The sequence below is a fragment of the Idiotropiscis lumnitzeri genome, chromosome 2 (assembly GCF_059441095.1).
Source record: "Idiotropiscis lumnitzeri isolate Australia: NSW breed Sydney's pygmy pipehorse chromosome 2, RoL_Ilum_1.0, whole genome shotgun sequence".
Lineage (NCBI taxonomy): Eukaryota > Metazoa > Chordata > Actinopteri > Syngnathiformes > Syngnathidae > Idiotropiscis > Idiotropiscis lumnitzeri.
The window spans coordinates 2,040,562-2,051,891 of NC_142392.1; the positions used below are offsets into that span (position 1 = coordinate 2,040,562).

The following is an 11,330-nucleotide window of genomic DNA, read 5'->3' on the forward strand; positions in this document are numbered from 1 at the left end:
AAAGGATGAAATTGATGAATTATTTATTGAGTGAGATTCATTCATTTTAATCAGCTGCTGGGCCATACGTTTGCCTGCTGCTGTTTTCAAATAATTAAGCGAGCCACGCTCGTGTTGTCCGTGTAGTTTGATGACACGAACTTTGTCGTCGTTACGTGACCTGAGTTGAAGACGCTTTCCCAACTGCCTTTTGTTTTAGTTTTGTTTTTTTACACTCAGTGCTGATTCCAGCGAGAACGACGCCTGCATGAGGAGGCTCTTATCGGGGGGGGTTAAACGTTGATATCTGCCGTCTTGTTGTTTACCCGCGCTTCTTTTTAATTTCCCACAAGAACGTCGGCGGAATATTATCTGCCTTTTAAAAGTCCACGACCGAGGAGGAAATCAGATTTTGTGTGCGCGTGCCCCAGTGTGTGTGTGACACGCTGTTCTGTTCCCCGCAATACAAGTAGATATGAAATTGTTTTGTTTTTTTCCCCTTTCATAAGCTCTGAGAGACACAAACACGGAGATTACGAGTGGAAAACCAAGTCGAGCCCACTCGGACGTAACATCACAAAGAAAGGTCGAGAGCTCGACGCTCACACGTGTCCGAGAGTCGCATTCAAGATCGGGGTGTGCGCGTTTGTGTGGCGCCATGGCCAGCATCGCGTTGAGGCTATTTCACAAAAAAAAAAATCTGTTTTTTTTCCCAAAAAGATAATTTAAAAATCCATCCATTTTCTGTGCTTTGAAAAATAATTTGAATGGTATATGCAGAATATCTAAGATGCATTTGTCTATTTTCAAACAAAGGTCAGAAAGTCTTTGGCTGGATTTATTTTCCTACCCAATCTGTGCTCGTTGCCGTTTTTGAGGGTGATGTGGAAAAGTCAAGCGACTGGAAACGCGTCCCTTGTTAAAAGATAGCTTACACCCCCCGCACGACACCTCGAGCCCCCTCTCTCTTGTTCGATGGCATCCGCCGTCTCTGCCTCCCCGTCAACTCGTCATGTCTGGATGGTAATTAAAACTCTACTTTTCCAGGTTGGGGGGGTGTTTCCGCGTAGGGCGCCGCTCAACTGATATCAAACTAGACCCCCGACTGACTCATCATTGGCGACTGGACGCTACAGGTGATGAGGCCTTGACAGCCCATTAACTGACATAAGCCAATGATTCCCCGAGTCAGTAATAAAAAGGGGGCGGAAGGACGGAATTAATGAGACGGTGGAGCGGCAGATGCGCAACTTGTGTCGGCTGAAAAGAGCTCAGGTAGGGATGGAAGCAAGTGGCTTGGAAACACAAAATAAGAGACAGAGTAGGATCTTTCAGAAATGACACAGGTGGCCAGGAATGTTTACTCAAGAAAAAGATCAGTGGATGAAAGATGAAAAAAAAAAAAAAAACGCATGGCTGGACTTGGGATTTACTTTTTTTTGTTGTTGTTCTTCCACCCGTGTCCAAGACAATTGGCAGGAGACTGGAAACGAAGGTGGAAGAAGAATCTGGAAAAGATGGAAGCTCATTGGCTGGATAGCCACAATGAATGTGACATTGAAGAGAAAGTCCTTTTACAATGATTGGCAAGATGCAAAGAATGCGAGGTTGACTTCATCAATGAAGCAAAGGTGGAAACAAAAAGACAAGGCTAAACGTGATGTCCAGTTGTCTTCTGACGTATGGTTGTCATGGTTACAAATAACAAAGATATACCTTCACACTCAAAACTGGAAATAACAGTCACATGTAGCGGGCATTTAGTCGGAATAATCGACCGCTGCGGTGCACCTGCGGAAATATGACGGCCTGCATGAATCAAAGGCGTAATATTCACTTTTTAATGAAGACAAACGAGTCCCCTGTGGCCGCACAGCTTGTTAGAGCAACAGAATAAAATAAAAAAAAAAACAAAAAAAAAAACAAATGCACTCCGTCATATGGAATCAATAACTGCCAACGCTCGCATATACAAATGTTACACTAAGTTTTTTTTTGTACAAACAGGTGGTGAGCATCGAGGTCAAATTTAATGCAATTACACAGACGCAACAGATGACCAAATTTCAGGCGCCGTCGGCCCATGCGTCACGACAGCCATCGTAACATTTTCATGAGCACGCCGACTGTTTGCTGGCACTCGGATGCGAAATTTGTTTCCTAACAAGGAAGCTGATGAAGGCACTCAGCAAAGCCCAGGAAATGAGAATCCAGGCGGAGAGGCGCGCGCAAATAGCTAAATACGTTCTCTGTGGCGCATAATTGCCAACGGTGAAGAGAATCTTAACTCCGAGTTCCACCCAGAAAACTTTTGCCAGTTTTGGGTCACCACCTGTTTCAATCATTCTAAAAATGTATCGCACTAGAGAAGAACTATTCAGGAGGGCACAAAGTTGGCTGAGTGGAAAAGTTTGACTGAAAGTTTTGTAATCGGAAGACCTGCTGAGGTGACAGCAGAATGCTTGCTTACTTTGCGATATGCTAATTAGAAGAAAAAGGTATCGTGAAAACCATTCAAAAGTGTCCGCCCTCGACTTCTGATGTCTTATTCGGATGACTGTGTAGATAAATTGCTCGCCTTGCTTACATGAAAAACATTCAAATGGACTCTTTTCCCCCCGTCCTTCTGTTTCGTAAACATTCATTATCGTTGGAGGTGGCGATAACAGAAAGCAACAAGCGAGCCAAGCTCGCTGCGGCGGCGATAATCATTAAGTGTACAGTAACGGGCCCCTGGAAAGGTTAATAGAGTGCACATGATCTTTTTGTCCCGATAGACTCAAACCGAATTAGCCTGTCTGCCTGGAGGAGCAGCAGTGCAACAAACAAGAGGAAATGAAGGTGAGCGAATAGAGCAGCAACGACAAGAGCAGCTCAACTTAGGAATGACGTAAATAACCAGGTACTCGTAAAATGAAAAAGAAGGTCGATCAATGCAGATAGATTCCTACACAGATCACAAGCAATGTCAAGAACATAAAGTTGATCTGACCAGAAATTAACTAAACCATAAAATGAGAATTTCTGGTGGATCCGTTGTGGACTTGACCATTAGACTTCAGGCGGGGGAGACTAAAGGGTCAATCACAGCCATTCCTCATCAATTATCCAAGACATGACTTCCATCAAGTTGGTCTCACAAAGCTGTCATATTTGAAAGCTCAGATGCCTTGGATTATCTGAAAATGTCAGTGGGAAGGATAGGTCAGTCCAGAGTGGACCGCGGTCGTCAGGGAGCGGCAACGTAAAGGTGCGGAGGTCCCTTGCGCCTCATGTGTTTGTTGAACAAACTCAAAGGACGTTCGAGTTCTTCATCCTCAACTACTCAGTCGAAAGCTCCCAAAGAGCAATCCAGCCTCATGTCTGAGCAGATTCTTAATCATTCAGGTCGCAACGGGGTAAAATAATAAATTCACTTCAACTTCCAATTAAAATGTCACCTAACGGCATTATGATTTCTGTTGATTCCTCCCCTGAACCTCAGAGTGGGATGAAGCCCACACTGGGCGACTGCCAAGTCAACACACTAAATCCTCAGCGTTGCGTTTGCCCTTCCCGGCTCCCCGCGAGCCAGTGGACTTGAGGCCAATATCAAATAGAGAAAACTCATTTAATTTGTGGCCGCTAAACGGTCGATTTCGCGCACGGTTCATTTGGCCTCGTTGTCCGCCAACTACAAGGAGAGTGGGCAAATAAGTTATAGATTAGTCACAGATCACTCATAAGCTCAACTAATGCACAAGACATGGAGTCGATAACAGATGATGGGAGGGAGGCGGCGGGGCAAATATGCCCGAAAGGCAATCACGAGTCCATATTAATTATGCTAATGATTTGGATTTGCTACTTCATTAAGCGGCATGTTGAGCCGTCTGATCACAATGGAAGTGGCGCTTAATGTGTGGAGCCAGCACACGGCTGCTAATTACAGCATCTGCCAATCACCGCTGAGCGCCTCGCCAATCAGTTTGGCGGCCAACGTGCCAGCGGCAGAGCTGATTGTTGACCTGACGACAAACAACGGCCTGAGTAACAACGTTAATTAGCACCTTTTATTCACTCGTAGGTGGGGGGGGGAAGGTAACATTCGATTTGGCGGATTTATCAGCATCAACTTTTTCTTTGTTCTTGTGAACAATGCATCATTGATGACAAAGATTGCCCATCTGCATTTTTTTTTAATATACAAGCCAAAGTTAGTTACACTATTTTTTTCCAGCATATTCAAAAATCTGATGATCCAATTTGAATTTGTGAACCAAGCATTTACAATGCAAAGCATTTCTTTTGACACTTTCCGCCTGAAAGTATCCAAATGTAAATAAAACTAATTCTCATGCAAGCCCAAATGAGGCCTGCTTGTCGTCTGCGGAGTTCTGTAGTTACAATCTGGCATTTGCACAATAATTACCGGAGCAGGATCCGAGATGTCAAGCAGGAATTGTCCAGGGAAGGGGCTGCGGGTTGGTGAGGGGGGGGGGGGGGGGGGGGGGGGGCTTGTAGCGCCAGAGAAAAAGCAATCTGACGACCGACTAATTTAAAAGTGATGACTCATTTCACATCGGCGTCAACCTGGACATGACACCAAGATTATTATTCGACAGACAAAGTAGTAGGAAAAAAGAAACGTTCAAGAACAGCTCAGATGACGTGAACGTTTATGGATATTTTTATTGTTTTTACAGACTTTTTGTCACAACAAAGTCAGCGAGAGCGTTTCTTTTGGATTTTTTCTTTTTTTGTTGTTTTTATGCCAGTTATTTGTTTGAAAGCAACCGAGAGAGAGCGACGACGTGATGACGTCCAGGCAGACTTAACATGCAGCCAAAGCGAATCCAGGGAGGGGAACGAAAAATAGCCAAAATGAATGGGTCTTAATATTACGGGGGTGGACCCCCACCATTCACTTATTTGCAAAACAAACATTTTAATAACATTTCTATGTTAGCGTTACTTCCTCCACCCCCCTAAAAATTAAACATTCAAGTGTTCCGAGTTGTTGTTAGCCAGCATGGTGATTGGTCAATGGATACAGGAAATGCTAGGTGATATGTAAGCAATACAAAAAGGAACTTTACAGGAAGTTGGAGTAGTTGCATTATTTTAGAAAACAATTGACATTTATACAGTGCAATTCTACGAAAGACTCTTGGAGACACACTGAAAAGAGAGAGAAAAAAAGAATTAAGTCCTACTTTTGAGAAAAATATTTTTAGTTACACTTTTTGAGGTGGAACAAAAGTCACTCATTTGGAGTGTCTTCCTTGAAAAATAAAGACGAAAATCATTTTTTTTGGGAGAAAACGTAAATCATACAAGGGGGAAAATACTTCTTTCCCTTGTGAGAATTAAGGCATATTGATTAAGGGAAAAAAGGCTTTGTCAACATTTTAAGTCATATTGGGTATGAAATGTCAATTATCCAAGAGAAGTCATGTTTTATGGAGATTAGTTATGTTGAGTATTTTTTTTGTTAAAGAAAAATATTTTTTCAGTCATTTATTTTGTAAAAATGACCGTTTCACATTACTACACTAAATGAAAAAACGATTATTCTCCTGAAATTACAATTTACCATCTATAAATAGGACTTGGTTCTCAGAATATCTTTCAATTATTTCGATCCAGTGTGGCCCAAACATTCCTTTGTACAATTTAGTATGCAGAGGGAAAAACACAGGGTCACGTTTAAGAGCAAACTTATGTTTAAGTGCTAATAAGCTTTGTGTTTTATTGGAGCGGATTGAGAGCGCACCCTCCACCAGTCCTCCCGTTTAATGGCGATTAACCAAACAAAAGAAAAATGAGAGAGAGAGAGAGAGAGAGAGAGAGGAAACCACATCCCAGAGAAGTGGGAGGAGAACCACTAGACAGGTAAGATGAGCCCCAAGAGCTAACAGACAGAAGCAGTGAGGAGAAGACCACCTGGTTCCGTGCCGAGTCCCGTCTTGTTACGCTTGCCCCCCCCACACGACGCCTCCCTGCGGCGCCCCTCAACCCCAATCACTTGAGCAGCTCTTTAATGGCTTCGTCGCTGACCATCTCGAAGGCTTTCTTGCCGTTCAGAACCGCCTGATCTTTGTTGGCGCCCTGCGAAGGACACGGGGAATGTTGACCAATGCTGACTGTGACATCTAAAATCATGTTAAAAAAAAAAGCCATACACTGGAATAAAAACTTTTTAGAACACGCTCTAATGTTCAAGAATTACATTAAGGTGTCCATCCATTCAGAAAAAAAATACATTTTTGTCGGCTGGGAAACGAGCCTTTTTTTTTTTTTAAGTCATGTGGATGCAAGAGAAAATCTATACCAGTACCACAAGCAGTTATGTCAACACATACTATAGAATACTCATATTGCTGTCTTGACAAAGTGTGTATGGTCAGCACTCCCATGCAAACACCTTCTGACTAGGTCACCTATTGGGGTTAAATTGCCTTTTTAAACGGGTGACCACTTGGTAACAACAGCACAGTTAGCACTAAAAATAAATAAAATAAGTGGGCCAGCAGTGTATTAGCGCAGGGGTCGGTGCACCTGGGAACACACAAAGGCCCCTTGTTTGCCAGCAAGCGCTGCTGTGAATGAGCGACACCAGTCAGCAGGGTCTTTATAAGCTCAATCATGGCCGCGGCGCTGAAAAGACTACTAATGACAATAACTTTAAAAAATAAAATATGACTCCTATTTTAGGAGTATTGGTGTGAATACAAGGAGGTGCGCCCAAAATGTGACTGGCCAAATTTAATGGGGGACATGACAACCAACCTTGTCTAGCAGGACCTTGACAATGGCAGCGTGACCTTCGAGGCAGGCCGAGAGCAGCGGAGTGATGCCATGTTTGTCGGGGACCTGCGAGGAACACGCAGTGCAGCGCTTATTCGACGAGAGGACAAAAACACATATGCATATAATGGGGACATTATTCCGGTTACGTTGACATCTGCTCCCTTGGAGATGAGGAACTCCACCATGCGCGTCTGGCCAAAGTCGCAGGCGTGGTGAAGGGGCATCCTGCCGCCATCCAGGAGCCGGTTGACGTCTTCAGTCTGCCATTCACAAAAGAGAAAATCACTGACTTTAACTCATTCACGACCAGCCCAGTAAAAAAAAAAAAAGGATTTTGACGTATTAATCCGTCAATGGTATTGAATGAGTTAATATGAACACTCAATTGATGACATCACCTCTGGTGTGTGGAGAAAGAAGAAAGCAGAAAGGCTCAAAGCCACCGAAGTGGATGAGGGTTACAAGAGTAGATTTAGTTACCAAAGGGGCTCAAATGCTAACACTTGACATGGTTAGGGCGGCAGCCATTTTGTATACCTAGATGCACTTTGCCACTGGAAATCGCAGTTCATATTATTTCATTATGCAATTTCTTGAAATCTCTCTCTGTCAGTGACGCATGGAACAATTAAATCCTCTTCCACTATATGTTGTCATTCTAAACAGAATAACATCTGTGTTTGTGTAACTGGGCCCAGATTTCAGAATAAGCACATTTTGGAGTAAAAGCAGAGAAGGTCCTCATTATTTTAGTATACCTTTTGTGACATTCCTGTTTGTAGTTGTATGTAAATCTATGTCAACTGGCTCTATAAAGTTTGTGAAAGACTGATTTAAACTAAATGCATGGGAGTAAATGTTATATTCTTTTATTGTTGACTTCTTGTTTCAGTTCCCACGACAACCCATTTAGGAAGCACACAAAGCGTTCGGAACACCACGTTCACCAACAAACGATCCGTCTTGGGAGTCTTAACAGTTTCCTGCACACATCAGTTGGGCAACCATTTAACGTAACAAATTACTTCCTGTATTGTGTGAAGTTTTAAAGCATTGCCCTTGGCGCTCATCCAGTGAAACAGTTCAAACATTCACTTGCTACAGTTGTTCACAATTTTTTTTTTCTTTTTAAACACCTGAAATGCTAAATTGTGCTGACCGGCATGAAAATGTGGTCTAACAGGTAAAGCCATCCCATCCATTTAAGAGATGTCACTCCGGCAGGGATGAAAATACAGTTGCAGATCACATTTGACAAAACAGTGGCACACCTGTTGTCTGGCTGACTTAAACCAGGAAAACAACACACAGGACACTAATTTACATGGCGGAATGCCTCATTATAGGCTCACAATTAGATGCATTCTTTCCGATTGAATCAGGAATCTAATCTCTGCTGATTATCCCATTAATTGATCAGATAACAATGCATACACTGCGATGTGCGTTTGAGGTGTATTAGTGGCGTACAATTGAAGTCGCCATCCTTAAATTCCACACTTTAACTTTAACATTGAATGTGCGTGGCTTCAAAATGTAGGGCCAGTTTTGTGGAGTGATGGCGTGCAACTGCTATGAGCCTTTTTATTTTTATGCAGACTGGATTGTGCACCAATTTTATCGAAATCGAAATATCGACTGATTTTTTTTAAAGCTATATTTCTGCAGAGAATCTTCAATTGGTACATATTGGGGTTTCTTTCTTTTCTTCCAGGAGGTGCAACGTCGGCTCAAAGTCGTTGAAAGAAAGTTTATAATCATGCTTATTAACTGATGTTTCGTCACACCTGGCAACTTAAAAAAAAATAAAGAAAACAAAAAGAAAAAGTTAGCCACCATACGCCTAAACAAGCTTCCACATCATATATAGGACGTAACATAATTCGTGGTAGATTTCACGAGGATCGAAGAGAACGACAAAGACTGTAACATGACGACAGGTCCGTTCCTGTCAGCGACGTCGCCCAAAGCACGTCACAATGCTAACGCTAAGTAATCAGACAGAAAACGGACATTCAAACAGTTCAGCTCCATAAATATAATTAAATCACAGTTTGACATGACTGGTATAAAGTACATTAAAGACTCATGTGATAAATCCAAACCACTAAAACAAGAACAGCTCACGAATCAACTTAGTGACGCTAGCCGAGCGGGGCTAGCGCTAGCATGCTAAAGCACTTTCCACACGGCGGCCACTTGTCGGAGGAGCATTAAAACTCGCTTGAGTGAGCACGCCGGTATCGGATTGTCTCCCTCTTTTTTTCGTCCTCCTCTCGTTGTCTCTTACCGTCGCCAGCATGGATTCGACCACTTCCATGTCGCCGGTGGTCAGCGCCCAAGTCAAATCTTTGTCTCCCATTTTGTGCGTGTGCTGTTTAAAAGTGGTGTTCCCCAAAAAGAAAAGTTAGCTTGGTCGCTAGCTTGGGAGAAAGTCTTCCTGTGGTCACGGAAAGAGGGTCAAACAAACCCAGTCGACTATAAAGAATAGCCCAAAATGAGATGGACAGGCTTTCGTTTGAACGGAACGGTAACAAAAATACGGAAGGAAGCTGAAAATATAAATCGGGAGAAAAACAGGCAAGTTAGCAGAAAGGGATCCGCCTTTCAAGCACTAGCGCTTCCGGTGTCATGACCCGGAAGTTAACGTTGCGAAGAGGGACACGGGTTATACTAATAATTTTATTTTTATTATTTTTAGTGTCTTAATTCCACATACTATATTACTACTACTACTAATAGCAATTTCAATATCAATAACAATAAGCTTGCGTTTTAATTCAGAATAACAGTGTAACAGTTACACTACTTCTGCTAATTACACATATATAATAGTACTACTACAAAAATATTCCAAATAAAATACGTTTCTATCTTTCTGAGCAAAATTATATTGCTATCTATTACTACTGCACAACTAATATACACATATTTTATGATTGTACGTAGAAAGCAATAATAAAAAAATAATTCTAATGAATAGAATAGAAATCCCTTTATTGTCATTGTACTCAAGTGTGCAACGAGATTAGAGGGCTCCCCTCTCCAGTGCAATACAAGATACTATTGCTTATTATTATTACATGATTACATACAGTGATACCACTAATTAATAATACGTTTTTGTTACACAGTACAACTACAACTTTTATCGTGATGACTACTAATAATTATTTGATTACATCACAATAGCAATATAATATGAATACTTTTGTTATAGCACAACTGTACTACGATACTAATAACATATTTTAATCAAAATGATCCCATCAACAACACTATACTAAAAAAAAAAATCAAAATAACTTTTTTTTCCACTTGACTGGTAAGATGACCATTTATATAATGTTACATTTTCACTGAAAGATGACAACAAAAAAAAATTCTGTGTTCAGTTTAGAGAGCACTGAGGAAGAATTATGACATCTTGTCTTTTTTGTATTAAACTAAGCCATCTGGGGGGGATTTTATTGGTTTACTGTCAAATTATACGCAGACCTACCTAATACGAAGAAAGAAAAGCCTGTGCAGCACCCTTTTCCATTGTCCATTTGCAGCCACGTGACACATTCAGGGATGAACTTGCCATCAAAATCCTTGGAATATTGATCCAAGTGGGCAGGCCGAGTCGGAGGAAGCAGTTATGACTACCTTGACCTGTTCAAACTCAAGACGGGGAAAAAAAAGTCAAATGTGTCTTTGCGATAGCATCACACGCCTTAATTTCCTGTGCGCTAACCTCGTTCCCCGCATGAAGGCTAGCGGCGTCCGTCTGCTGGGCCCGCTGTGACTTATAGGTCCTGACACCAATATTATGGCGCTATCATGACACGGGATCAGCTGCTCCCCTTGACAAAAAAACAAAATAGAACAATCTATTCGTAGCATGAAGAGGACTCTTAACGAAGGAAGACGCCATTTTGGAATTTCAAATTCAAGCGCTGATGTACCCTCGCTCCTTAGAAACGCTTTCCAAGTTAGCATGGAGTCGAAATCAATGGTGTGCTATGATAATAAGGTCTCAAGAGTTGCTGTCTCAGTTTACCAATCCCTCGGTGTGACCTTCAATTGATTAGCAGATCATTAATCCTACAGTGGAATCATAATCCTCACATGGTGTGAATGTCCTTTTCCCCCCTAAATGGCATAAGTGGAAGTGGCTCACCAAATTCAGGCGATTGTGCTGTGGTTGAAAAACACTGTTTTACGGTAGTGATTAAATTCCGTGCAGTATTGGTCTTGAGCTATTGAATTCTGCCTAGCAACAAGTGACATAGCTAACGTGCGGAGAGGCTTATATGTGCCTTATAAATTCTGCTAAAGTAGCCATACATTTTTTGAAAGGTGGTATAAGGCCCGCATGTGCCCCACGAACTCGGCCTGGCAAGACAACATGGCTGTTACGAGACAGAAGAAGGCGCCCTGCAGGTAATTTAATTCATGTATTCACGGCAGCCGCAAAGTTTCTGCCTGAGCAAACTCCTAAAGTGATTTTTCCCGTCGGTGCAACGGCACGCCGCCTCCATTTTTCAATCCATTAGCGGCGCTCAGGCGGGCGG

General features: G+C 42.2%; 1 protein-coding gene across 1 annotated transcript; it reads right to left on the minus strand.

Annotated features, from left to right (window-relative positions):
- Nucleotides 1-4,630: 4,630 nt before the first annotated feature.
- mtpn (myotrophin) lies at nucleotides 4,631-9,397 on the minus strand. The gene is made up of 4 exons (XM_088288893.1): nucleotides 9,062-9,397; nucleotides 6,918-7,031; nucleotides 6,751-6,834; nucleotides 4,631-6,069 (listed from the first exon to the last, which is right to left on the minus strand). Exons 1-4 carry the CDS (start codon nucleotides 9,131-9,133, stop codon nucleotides 5,983-5,985), a joined length of 357 nt encoding a protein of 118 aa, XP_088145019.1. The 5' UTR covers nucleotides 9,134-9,397; the 3' UTR covers nucleotides 4,631-5,982.
- Nucleotides 9,398-11,330: the final 1,933 nt, after the last annotated feature.